The sequence below is a fragment of the Strix aluco genome, chromosome 3 (assembly GCF_031877795.1).
Source record: "Strix aluco isolate bStrAlu1 chromosome 3, bStrAlu1.hap1, whole genome shotgun sequence".
NCBI lineage: Eukaryota > Metazoa > Chordata > Aves > Strigiformes > Strigidae > Strix > Strix aluco.
This window is the reverse complement of record NC_133933.1, coordinates 57527840-57540820: the sequence shown is the minus strand read 5'-3', so window position 1 is coordinate 57540820 and position 12981 is coordinate 57527840. Positions and strand designations below refer to the sequence as shown.

The 12981-nt window shown below is 37.3% G+C and overlaps 1 protein-coding gene across 6 annotated transcripts in view; it reads right to left on the bottom strand.

The window, feature by feature from the left end:
- Positions 1 to 2353: 2353 nt before the first annotated feature.
- The window catches only part of UTRN (utrophin), a 387283-nt gene continuing 376655 nt past the window's right edge, over positions 2354 to 12981 (bottom strand). For all 6 annotated transcript variants that reach the window (XM_074818672.1, XM_074818673.1, XM_074818671.1 and 3 more), the window contains 4 exons: positions 9627 to 9735; positions 8050 to 8136; positions 6136 to 6158; positions 2354 to 4498 (listed from right to left, as the gene is read on the bottom strand). In XM_074818672.1, the coding sequence (XP_074674773.1) occupies positions 4490 to 4498; positions 6136 to 6158; positions 8050 to 8136; positions 9627 to 9735 (228 nt within the window). In that variant the 3' untranslated portion in view covers positions 2354 to 4489. The remainder of the gene's footprint in view (positions 4499 to 6135; positions 6159 to 8049; positions 8137 to 9626; positions 9736 to 12981) is intronic.

The following is a 12981-nucleotide window of genomic DNA, read 5'->3' as shown; positions in this document are numbered from 1 at the left end:
TTTTGAGGAACACAGCATATAGCTGAGGATTACTGAGAGCTTTTTTGCTCTCAGTAATGGAACAGATCTCTTCCTGCTCAAATATTTTTTTTTTTCCCCCACTAAAAGTTGTGAGTTTTTTTCATACCCCACTGTTATTAATTTACACCTTGGCTGGATTTGTAAGACTAATTTTGTTGCTGTTGTGGGAACAGAATTCTTAGCCATATGGCATGACATGTTCATTTCTGCGTGACAGTAGATGGGATCCATTACTCAGTTTTGCAGTGGTGTAAATGTCTACCTTGAGGAAGGTTTTTTTTCTTTAGTACAGAGATGTGCTCAGTAGAGAAAAAAAAATACATGTAATGAGCAAACTCCCTGCAAGGGGCAGTTTGTACTGTAAATGTTTAAAAGAATATTTCGGTCTTTTGCATAAATCCAAAGCTTGCCCATTACAGTAATACATTTTTGATTTGACTGAATTCAGCTTTTTTTTTTTTCTTTCTCATTTTTCAGCTGTAGAAATAACAGTAGAGAGGACAGAACCCTTGACCCATGACACTCAGGCAATAGGAATTGTCATGTGCTTACTGACAGTTTCTGTCTGGGTCCAGTGTCACTGACCTCGTGGGGATGGTGTCTTATAATTTAACTGTCATCTTACTTACTGAGATTTGACCATCTGAAGAGCCTTGTCTTGGTCCAAAAAGAAATAATACCTCCACCACCCAAGAAGAGCTGTTTCATAGCGGAAATTCCCCTGAACATGAACCCTCAGTAGTAGAGGAACTTCTGCACTCTGATTGTAATTAGATGCATCAACCTTGCATCTTTTCTGAGAAAATGATCTGATGATCGTAATGTTTCAGCTCAAGGGTGTTTTGTAATAAAAATTCAAACAAATATGCTATCAACCACCCCCTCCATTCTGGGCTGTGCAGCAGGGTGTCTCTCCTGATGAGATGGATAGGCGTGCATTTTGGACTGACAGCTCTTTGGTGCAGGAACTCAATTCTTCTCCTGAGAATTATCACGTTGGCTTTATTTTGCCTGACAAAATAACAGTGTAAGAGGCTGGTTAGTGCTGAGAGGTTGAGCAGAGAAGCGAGGGAGTGCTTACCATTGCATTCTCCACTGAGGACCAGAGCTTGCCATGCCCTGCCACTACCCTTCCCCCAAGCCCCTTGAGAAAAGCCCCACAGCAAGCTGGGGGGAAGTGGGTGCCCCTATTCCCCCTGAGAAGAGTCAGGACCTTCATGGCACAGCAATGAAGTGTGATTTTTAAGATGGGAGCACCTTCCTCACAGGTTACAGCATTACGGAGGTCTGGCACCTGCTACCTCAGCAATCAGGGTACAGAGGGGGTAAGTTGTAGATTTGAGCACTTTCATAAATTGTTCTAAAAGTCAGGCCCTGGTACTGATCCATACCCCTCTTCTCTTGCCTTCAACTCTACAAACATATAATTAAAATGTTTACTTTTTTAAAAGACTCTGTGGTTTAATAGATTCTTTAATTTACCAGTCTCCTCCTCTGACACATTTATTGCTCTAAACACAGAACTTAATTTGACTCAATATATTGGTATTTCTATAATTAAATTCCTTGTTAATTGCTGAATCACTTAAATGCCATGTGAAAAACCCATTTCTTCCCTACAACTTGTTTGTTAAGCATCCTTTCACAAACTGAGGGAAATATCATTACTTTTACATTTACATTTTACATTTGTTAGAGTTTGAAAAAAAAAATCAACACTAAACATGAAAACAGTGCCAACTATTACTATAAGGAAACAATTTTACAATTTTCCTGCTCTAAGCACAGTAATTCCAACACAGTCATTAACTCAATTTGCATTAGCTTAATGCAAATACCTAAAACCAGCACATGGTAGGGCTAGAAAGTACGTATTTCCTGACTGAATACCTAATGCTGTGCTTCAGCTGAGCATGTTGACTGAACGCTGTGAAAAATTGAAGACTAATTTACAGTTCTAATATTTGACAGGGCTTCATGCATTATTGCTGTTTTGTAATATGTATATATAACATTTTTAAAATAAAAGCAGTCTGCTTCTCAGTGATCAAATTTAATATCTCTCATGAAATTGAGAAGGATTCTAGACTAAATCACTAAAGATGGAAAACTAGAGAAAATATGCACAGATTTATGGGGAGAAAACACTGCTTAATCTCATTTATATAAATGCAAACCACACTCCAAAAATGCTAGCACATAGAAATGGACTATCACAGCACTCCTGTGTTAAAATTAATCTTCTTCAGAATGAAATTTTCAGCATTTAGCAATGAAAGGTGCCATCCTTGAAGATCACGAAACTTGAAAGAACTCCATACTTTTTCTCAAGTTACTGCAATATATTCCTTTTATTTATTATTGTCTCAGAGGAAGAATGTTACAATGTAGTGTTTGAAGCAGCATTTACTCGGCAGCAGAGGACAAAGGATGCATACAAACACAGGCAGAAAAACAACTTTATACATAACCTCATATTCAGAACAAAAATAAAAGCCACCAAATTCACTACTGAGTCCTTTTTTTACTTATGTATGGGGATACTTTTAAGGATTCTTTGCCTACAGAATGATGTAGCTTCATAAAAGCAAAGTACTTTGCAGAGAACAGAATATAAAGCTATTTCCAATACTACTCATGAAGATAGGTCTGAGGTAGAAAGGTGGTCATGGCTTTCCTCTTCTGTAAAATGTGGGGGTTTTTTTCTTCTCAAAATAACTACACTACCTTTTTTAATAGATGAAGCGTTTATAGGAGCCATCTTCTCTTCCCACCTTGACAATTTTGCTCCACTCACTCAGGAGTAATACTTAGCATTTATATAGAGCTTTTCAGACACTAACTAAGCAAGCCCTACAACACCTTTGAGAGGTAAGTACTATCATCCCCATTTTACAGATGGGAAAACAGAGGCAGAGTGGTTAAATAATTTGCCAAAGGGTTCAGAAAGAACTGGCACTGGAGACAACACTAGAACATGGTCAATGCTGTGCCCAAATCACTCCTTGAGCAGCAGCAGTCCAGGAGTGAATACTGTGGGTGCAGGACAGTCTGGTTGGCACCACTTCACAAAAACACTAGAAATTCCTGACCTGCTGTCTTAATATCCTCTAGCATTTTTCAGTAGCAGTAGAGAATTTAAAACTCTTCCAATACAATTTTGAGATTTTTTTTTCCTTCAGTAATAATTAAGAACAACACAGTTCTGTTTCTCTCCACTACACATGAAATATATTGCATGCAGTTTTACCAATTAAAGGCATGTCCTGAAATTAAAGCAACTGTCCATGCAGCGTTGTAAACTCTGTGAAGGCATTAAAATCTCTTATGATAATTTTAAAACTAGAGATCAGCTGATCAGTGACATAAGTTTCCTATAAATATCCCTACTTAAAGTACATAAATAAATGATTTCAAAGATAAAGATGAGTTACAAGATTATAATGCCAAATGATAATATCTAAGTGCATCGCCATTTTGAAGAAAATGTTTCATTGTTAATAGTATTGGAAAGGGCTTTCTAATTGTCTCTTCATTTCCAAGAGACAGGCAAAAGAAGAGTATCTCACGGAAATGAGCTTTACTTCACAGACTGTAAATTCCAAAACTTGAAGCAAGTTTGGCACAGCAGGGAACAGCAAAGCTTTGTCTCTGAACAAAGTTGCGAAAGATTACAACAACTTAAGCTATCATCTAAGTCCTCTTTTTAGCTATCTCCTGATTCCAAAGTAAAGTAAGGCTTAAAAAAATAATCCTCCAAACGGAGTGTGTTGGATGGAAATAACTAACAGAAAGTTAAAAATACCATTTTGGTGCATGAGGATGATGATTATGACTCAAAATGTGAGTTTACCTTGTTTAATGGAGTTAAAATACTGTAGCTTGCACCCAGCGGCAATTTTTGTTAACCAGTAACAATAATGCAGAATATGGGAACTTCATATGCCAATCCTGAAAGCAATTCAAGGGTATTCTGAAATCTGTGTGGTCAGATGGTTAGCATATAAATAATCAGTACAGAATATTAAATGTGTGAGAATATAACTAAGAGTATTTTACAATGTAAAAGCAAACAGCTGAAAGGAATGTATAAATGTAACATTTTGCTCCAAACTCCTTATGCAGTTCTCTTTATGATTATCAAAAAGAACGTATATAAAGCCCCTGCCCCTTTTCCCGCGGCTGTATATTTATACAAATCAGTGACAAATACTCCACTGCTCATTAATTTACAGTTGCATAGAAAGGGAAGAGAAGAAGAAGAAAAAAAAAAAGATACTATAAAAACAACATCCTTGTCTTTGGGTATTCAGTGTTTTACTATTTCAAGTAGAACACGCAGTCGGAGCAAACAGCATGTTCCAGGGTCCCATGAGCCTTCTGATGAAGTAAAACTTGCGAACGGTGGTTTGTAGAGAAGGGTTGTACTGCACATCAGGAAGCACTGGTTGACATTCAAATGAACACTTCACATTGCCTGTCATGATGAGAAATAACCATGTCAGTACCACGTTAACACACACAGAAAGTTCTAACTACTCTGGGCTCAGTTCAGTTAAGGACTCTGATGTCATTCTACAAAACCCCTGTATTTTAAAAATATAGATGTATTGGCCAAAGACTCAGCAAATCACTGAGGCATGTAGTTAAGAGAAATCTAATTTTACTATACTGCAGTGTTTAAAATTCTTGTTTAGTAAGGTCTACAGGATGCTAGTCTACAGAGCAGTAAATATGACTTATAGACTCTCCATGTTCTGCACCCATAGGTAAAAAAGTTAAGGCAAATTACTGTCCTATCTGAAGCCTAAGTGGTAAAAATGGAGAGTATAGAGAGTCTGGATTTGGACTCGGGCCCTTCAAAGGTGAAGCTTATTTCCAGGCTCCCATTTCAGGACTCTGTTCCTGAACAGACAAATGTGCCTTCTCTAATGGTTCTGGAAGGGTAGATCTGCAGTGAGACCATTTGGGAATCATCCTGTATCTAAAAAAAATCAAATGCTTTTTCAGGAAGATGAGGATTATTCATTGATAACACTAAAAGCTATCTCTGCGCCTACTTAGAGGAAGGATTTCTGAAAAATGCTCATTTAATTCAGTAATTTAACTTATCAAGAGACTGAAACACAAAGTCTAAGTTAACCGAGTGCAGGGCATGATTCATCTCATTCTCTTTAAAATTTCTTGTTTGGGAGGACAATCCTACTATCCCAGATATTACAATCCAAGAAAGTGTTTGCAGAGCAATATTTCTGAATTTTCAGATATTAATTCTGGGGAGGTCTGACCTTGCAAGCTGTGGATTAATGGACAAGGTGAAGCAATTTGAGGGAGTAAATAGACTCTTTCCCTACCACTTAATTCTTCCAAAGTCTCACACAGCAATTTGTGGTAGTTTTTAAAACTTATTTAGCAATGAAACTTTCAAAGAATTCTGCAATGACCAAGATTATGTCACTTCTTAATTGTCTTACATGGGCTCCAATATCAACCTAAACCTACAGCAAGTGTTTTTCCTATTTCTTGTGTTACTCATAACAGAAATTTAACTGATCATTCATACCAGTTAAGATTTTCAAGAACAAGTATTTAAATACCAGATTGTCTTCCACATTTTTTGTGAACTCTTAAAGCAGCCAAATTTCTGCTTTGGGATTGTAAATTGGTTGCCTAGTGGGAGAAGGCAGCTTAATCTAATGCCTAAGATGCTGTGTGGCTCTTGATTCTTGTGTCCTGGTGCCTATAGCTCCTGAAACTGGAGCTATGGGCACCAGGGCACAAGGACATATGGATGTCTTTGCAAGAACCAGCTTTGATCTTGCAAGCTGATGCTGGCTTGAAACTAATTTGCCCTAATAGATTCAAGCTGATTCCATCTGGTCAGCATCCCAGAACTGCACACCATAGTACCTTTGGTAATGCCTGAACTAGCAGGAATTTTCTACTAACTGGCATATTCCAGCATCTAGCCTTCCTGTTACATAGGTCTAGCTTCCAAATAGACATCTAGGGAAAAGTACAGAAAAAAACCTGGCCACTTTGCTTTAACGGAAATTTTCCACTTGCTTTACTTTGCTTCCAATGACTGTGCAAGTATGTAAACATGTCTCATACCTGTGGTCTGCCAGTGAAACTTGCTGCAAATAGATAAAACAAAAGAAATTTAGAAGTTTGCATGATTCTGCATCTTGACAGTTTAAAAACAAAACCAGTATCAGGAAAACATGTACTACAAAAGAACAAAAAGACTCATCTTAAAAAAAGCCCAACATTTAACTAGAAGTGTGTTGTAATGGTCTATACATAACTTTCTTCACAAATTTGATTTTCTTTTAACAAATGTATAGCATTATGAATATATCTGACGTCAATAGTTTCTTTTTCACCACTAGCAACCATATAGATCTATGAGTGGTGTATTATAACATCGTCTGTTCAAAATGGTCTGTTCTGGAACTCACTTGGACACACAGATAAGACTGCTGCACTGTGCTGCACACCTGCCTAGTTCTGAGGACCAACCTCATAAATAAGGAAGGAAAAGAGGCATTATATCCATAATCAAATGATATGGGGAGAAAAAAACCCAAATAAACCGCACCATTAAGAGCAGTGCTGGCTTTACTATATGAGTAATTGTTCCATAAAAAATATTTGGAGTAAGTAGAAATACTGATTTCAAGATGAATTATAACCTGAAAACCATAAAAACAAATATAACAAATAAGAAGACTGGCTCTATTATACAGTCAAGATGTAATAAAAATAATCTACATAAGGCTCAGATGCTAGTAACTCCTTAATGAAAGCTGCCGACAAGGTAGGAGAGACCAGTAGTAGTGATGTGAAAATTGCTTTTTTTTTTTTTTTTTTAAAATGGTCATGATATTTTGAACAGGAAGGCTGTTCTAATAAAATTTAGCTTGGGCATAGTTAAAAAAGAGTAAGGATATTATTCTTTAAGGTTAGGAATACAGTGATGCTCTTAAAACAGATTGCCTAGGGAGTCTGTGGGGTCTGCGTCATTGGAAGTTTTACAGAACAGGTGAGACAATTGTCCATCCAGAAGGACAGATCCATCTCAAATGGCCACAGGAGAAGATGATGGACTAGATGGTCTGTCATGGTCTTCCCTAGCAAACTCATAGAGTTTAATGCCCTGTGTTGGGAAGGCCAGACTAATAATCCTCATTTCAGGCTTCTAAACAGTAAATGAATCTTACATGGTTAAAAAAATATACTCCTAGTAAATCTCCCAGGTAAGACATGTTATAGAATGACTGAAGAAGAGCAAACATGAGCAGTACCTACTAATTGGGTCATGCTGGTTTGATTTCTGCAGCAGCATATAAATGACAAAGGGAAAAATCACGTGAAATTTGGAACTGTGACTTCTTTTAATCTTAAATGCTCAGATACACTTCACTATATGAAAGGATGTGGGGCCATGCTTTTCACTCGCAGTCCCCTCCTGCCTCATTCAGGGTATTGTTTCATGGATATGAGATTTTTTTTTGTTTTCTATGTTTCCTAGATGAGGAGAACAGCCATCATAATCAAGCTTGCCCTGTCACAGGGCAATTTGCTATACATTCATTTGGGCCAAACAACCAGGTAGCTGTATACTCCTTATGCATGCAAGCCAGGAATTTGCAAAACCAAGAATTGATACTTGAGTTGCATTTTCTACTGATTGGTATATACACAGACACCCTTGAATTGTGCTGAGTAGCACAACTAGGATTCTAAATCTCTTTTCCCTAAGTGGGCATAGCTGAAAATTCCATATGGAGCTATAGGCTTTTCTTATAGTGAATCACTTAAAACATGAGAATATTTGTTTACCTTCACAAATAGTATCTATTAAGGAATTTTAAAGAACAGAATTATGTAGCTTGCATAGCCTGACAAGAAATCTCATCAGAGAGAAGATTTTTGTCCTAGTCAATACCACAAGAATGACTTTTTTCTTCAAAAGACCACCTCAAATTCAATACTATTCTCAGAGACATATTTTGTTACACTTACAGCAGCAAGCTGGAAATGTGCTGTTGATTTGCTCCATAACATCTGTTAAATCTGTGTTGGTATCATGAGGTGGAACTAACAAGTCATCTGCAGATAAGACAACAAAAAAGTGCAATGAATTTACTAACGAGAGGAGGAAAAAAAAGGACAACAACATTCTGAAAGGCATTCTCACCCAACCTTCCAGTTAAATACGCCTTTATATTTCAAGGGAAACTACTACCTGAAGCCTTCGAAACTTAATGTGCAGGAACTGACATTGATAATTGACAGCTTTGGGAGAGAAGGTGAAAGTTACATTACTGATTTGCAGCAGAACTCATTTCTATTTTATTAAAGCTTAACCATTGCATCCAAAATTGAACTAGAAGAAATTGCCAAGAAAGAGCAGTATAGAATTATTTATGGTTAAAATAAATAAAAGGTTTACAAGATGAGGGAATTATGCTCAGTAACTGCTCAATTAAAATTCTGATCCATTTTCAGATGATTTTTCATGAAACTTTAAGAGCGAATACACCATTTTTTTCAGAAAAAAAAATCTTTTACATGGTCTTTATTCAATATAAAATATATATAAAATATAATTCAAACCAGCAATTTCACTAGTTTTAAAATCCTTCTTGCCACTTTTTGTTAAAATGCTGCTTAAAATTAGCCAAGGGAATGGTTAGGGAATACAGCTGGCTCTGTTCCTGGCAGTTATTAGACAGCATCTCTCATAAATCTACCATTGCATTAAATAAGACTCGAAGAAGTCTTATGTATGTGTGGTTTTCCAGATAAAGTAAAAATACATCAATGCTGAATGAAAACTTTTCAGTATGCAAGAGAATATTTTTCCTGTTTTCCACAGAAATAAAATGATTTTAAAATCTACAACACAAGGCTTGAAAACAAAACCAGGCATTAATAATGCCTCAAATTAATAATTTGAGAAAAATCTTTTATTTTTTCCCCAAATTTTGAGCATTCAGTGGTCTAGTTATTTCTGCAAATTCCCAGTGGAATTAATGAGTTCTGATGTCAGATAATTTACAATAATCTTTCAAGAGAGAAATCCCCTCAGGTGCAGAGGCTATACACTTACTCAGTAATTCCTAAAGATGTGAAGTCTTTGATGGGTGGGGTCATCAAAATACCAGAATAAGCATAAGATACGCAAGAATTTTTAAAGCAGCCATCAGGAAGCTTTGATCACATGTTTTGGACATTTGTTCCTGTATCTGACACATTACTTGGGTGCATGTGTGCACTGTAGTGGCCACTTCAGTCCAACGAAATCTGGTTCCCCCTTCAGTGAGGATGGGTTTGCCCAGTAAATTCACTCACTCAAAATAAATGGGACCAAGGAATCTATTGACAGAAATCTAATTCAGTCACATGGATTCCTGTGATAGCACAGCTGTTTGCAAGTGTGGGGAAGCAACAGCTCCAGCTGGAGGAAGTCTTGTTCCCAGTAGCATCACAAAGATCAGTTACTTTTTATTTATAAATCTTTTCAGAAAGATGCCAACAAACCTATCCAGTAGTCATCCGCAGACCTACACAGCACATTATCTGATCAAAATACTTACCTGTCTGATGAAACTGTGAGCTTGTCTCTTGCTCGAGTGGGTAGCCAAGCGCAGAGTGTTGGGGCGAAGCACAGGGGGAGGCGCCATTAACCCGGGAGTCTGAGTCAGGCTATGTTAAAGACAGTAATACCCAAATTTAGATAAACTGTATCTACAGAAGTTAAGCGTGGGCTTGTATGCATCATCCCACTCCTTTCTGATCTTATGTGCTCTTTGTTGTTTGTTCTCCAAACTAGTGAAAGTTGGCTGAGGTTTATACAACCGTTAAGGGGGAATAAACCCAACCAACAACTTGTTAAAAGAAAATCTACACTTAAGCATAATTCTTATGAGACTCCAGTTGATGGTCTTCTTAAAAACAATGTTCTGTTGCGAGCACGCACCACAGAAACACAATGTTATGTACAACCTAAACAGTCTGCCGAGGGTCTCAGTCCAGCTACACAAGACTACAGAATGGTATTATTGTAAGTAATTCTGTATAGTCAGGAACCTCTGTTCAAGAAGAGGTTAGAGCTATAACGGTGAAGAGATGAAGCAAACTCTTCAAGGGTTAAGAGTAACTTCAACACAGAACACCAAGGTTAACTCCAGTGGCAGAGTGACCGCTTGCCCACCCCACAAACAGATGGACAGAGAGAATTTGAATCATGCAAAATGCAAACTGGCACCTGGACTGGATCTCTGTCCTTCTTCAAGTAGTAACTGTGGACAATAGTGCAGAAATGACTGAGGGTGACTGAGGAAGGAAGATTGGTGCTGGACTTGATACAAAACTGCAGTACAGCAACACATAGGCTAGACCAAGGATAGTGAGGTACTGCAAAGTCAAGATTAATTAGGATTGAAAGGAGATGCCTACGAACTTAAATGATGATATAGTAGTGAAGGTTATTCAGTACCGCCTAGGAGTGCTATTGCAAATGACAAAAAAGCCCTGCAGAGCATGAGGACTCTAACAGTGCATAAACCGAGATCAAACAAAACATACTCTGAATACTTTACATTGATGTACTATATATTGCTGCAGCAGTCAGAATGAAATATTGCAGTTGGCTTTAAAAAAAACCCAAACCAACAACAAAACACACACCCCCTTCTAATCAGAGGACAATATCTGATGACTTAATTTTTATTTAAATATACTGATAAATGTTACGGTACATAGTTCCAGTGACTGCAATAACAAGAAAAGCCAAAGCAAACCAAAACCGTCTTCTTCCAAAATCAGGACAATACAGTTAAGCAGATGAAGAGTGGGGTTCGGAGAAGAAAGGGAAGGGTTCTGATAGTGGTATAAATGCTTTAATATAATAATCATATATTAAAAAATGCTAAATGCAAAATAGTTGAGGATATAGCTGCATGTATTTACATGATCTGACAGTTTTACTGGGAGAGAACCTGAGAAAAAACTGCAGAAAATCAAGTTCTACTTGACCCCAGTTGCATAACACCTACAAAATCTGACCACTTCCATCATCAACCCACTTCAGGCATCATGAAGTTCATGTACTCTTCAAAACAAGTCAGCAGACAACCCTTAAGCCAAAAACCGTAAGAAAATAGCCCTAGATGTTACTATATACCTCCTGCTTCTTTCTGAATAAATAAAAGCAGGGATACCAAGTACGCCTCTATAGGGATGAGGGGGAAGTTTTCGACTCTAGTTTCTGGGCGTTGTCAACTTCTTTTTATGCAAAACCAAATAAAGATATGAAGGGACAGATAAATTCTTCTCCAGAAAACTCTGAAATTGAGGGATTTTTCTGTATTACAGAAGTTTTAAAAGCATTTCAGAGGAGATATTTATTTTAACGAGTTTTGATCTACAGTGTCTTATTTCACTGTGCCTCCTGCTGGTGTCTTTCCCAAAGAAGAGCCTGAAGTGTTCTGTGGCTTAATGGATAGATAAGACACACCCGTTCTTCCCTTGACTTCTGTAGCTTTTGGTAAAATCAAAACAAAACAGAAAGCCCTCCCTCAAACTCTGAATCACAGGAAACCTCAAAAAGGCCAATTTCCTTACCACATCCATTACAGATGTTTCTTCTTGTTCCAGACTTACTGTCCCAACTACAAAAGAAACAGTTTCCTCTGCTCTTTTGATAAAGCTCCTCTGTTTTCAGTTGGAGAGGGAGTTGCAGTCCCTATTTACTCTGAGTCTAATCATATAGCCATTGACAGATGATTTTAGCTCCCATTAACTTCAATATCAAATCCAATATGAAACCTTTCAGTAGCTCAGACAAGCAGAGAAAAATCCAAGCAGACTTTAAATGCCCTTCATAATAGGTCTTCTACTTTGCACATGTAGTATCTAAAAGAGCTGAGAAAAGGAAGATGAAAATGCAATCTTTATTTTTTCTCTGTACGATTAACATGTTGGTATCAGTTGTCACACACCAGTTGTGTTTCACCTTCCTCTTTGGCAGTATAATCAATCAGGCAGCCAAAAATGACAGCATTGTGTGACAGCTACCAATCCTTTGGGCTTGCTAAAATAAAAACAGTGTGGTAACCTCAGAAATGTGACCTGAAGTAGGCAATCATGCAGTGAGGATGCATGCATATTTCTGTTAAAGGTGCTCTCTAAAGAATGTCCTAGAATGCTCTCATCTAGAGTAAACAGTTACTACAGGAAAGTTTCTAAGTTTCATTAATTCTCTACCCAAATATCTGTGTGTAAATAGACTCACTCCATATCTTTTGGAGAAAGAAGTCTAGTATTTCAGATTCAGTGGCAAGTTATTAACCCAAAAAACAGTCAGGAGGCTGAGTGGAGAAGAGAAATGGAGAGACTTGCTGTCAACAGAAGACTGAAACAGAGATGGCATGAAATGCCAGTCATGGCAAAGAAATTCCTGTTAAGACAGTTGTGTCCTTTAATACTAGTAATAATTATTACAGGAATTAGAGTTAGTATATATTTTGACATTGGGACACATGAGAATCTTCCAAGCAAATCATTCACCTCATTAATGAGAAAAGGTATTCCCTATATCCACTAAAAAAATATTTGGGACAGCCAATAAAAGCAAAAGAAACAAACAAATATACTTAGATCCTCATTTGGCTTCTGATAAAAGTCCTTCCCCAAGCAGTGAAAGAGGTAAAGACTTTCATAGACAGTAATGGCCTAGGTGACAGAAAAACAAACATGCTGAAGCATGGTCATTTTTTCAGAAAGTTAAGGGGGCAGTAATGGAATTCAGTGCTGCTTTATAATTGTATTAATGTCAAAATAAAGAAGTTTCAAAGAACATGTACTAAAAATTTGAATTATTTTACAATTTCTGAATCCTGTTCAGGGGAGTAGCTTCAGCGTCCTTGGAGACAGCTTGCAAAAAATCTG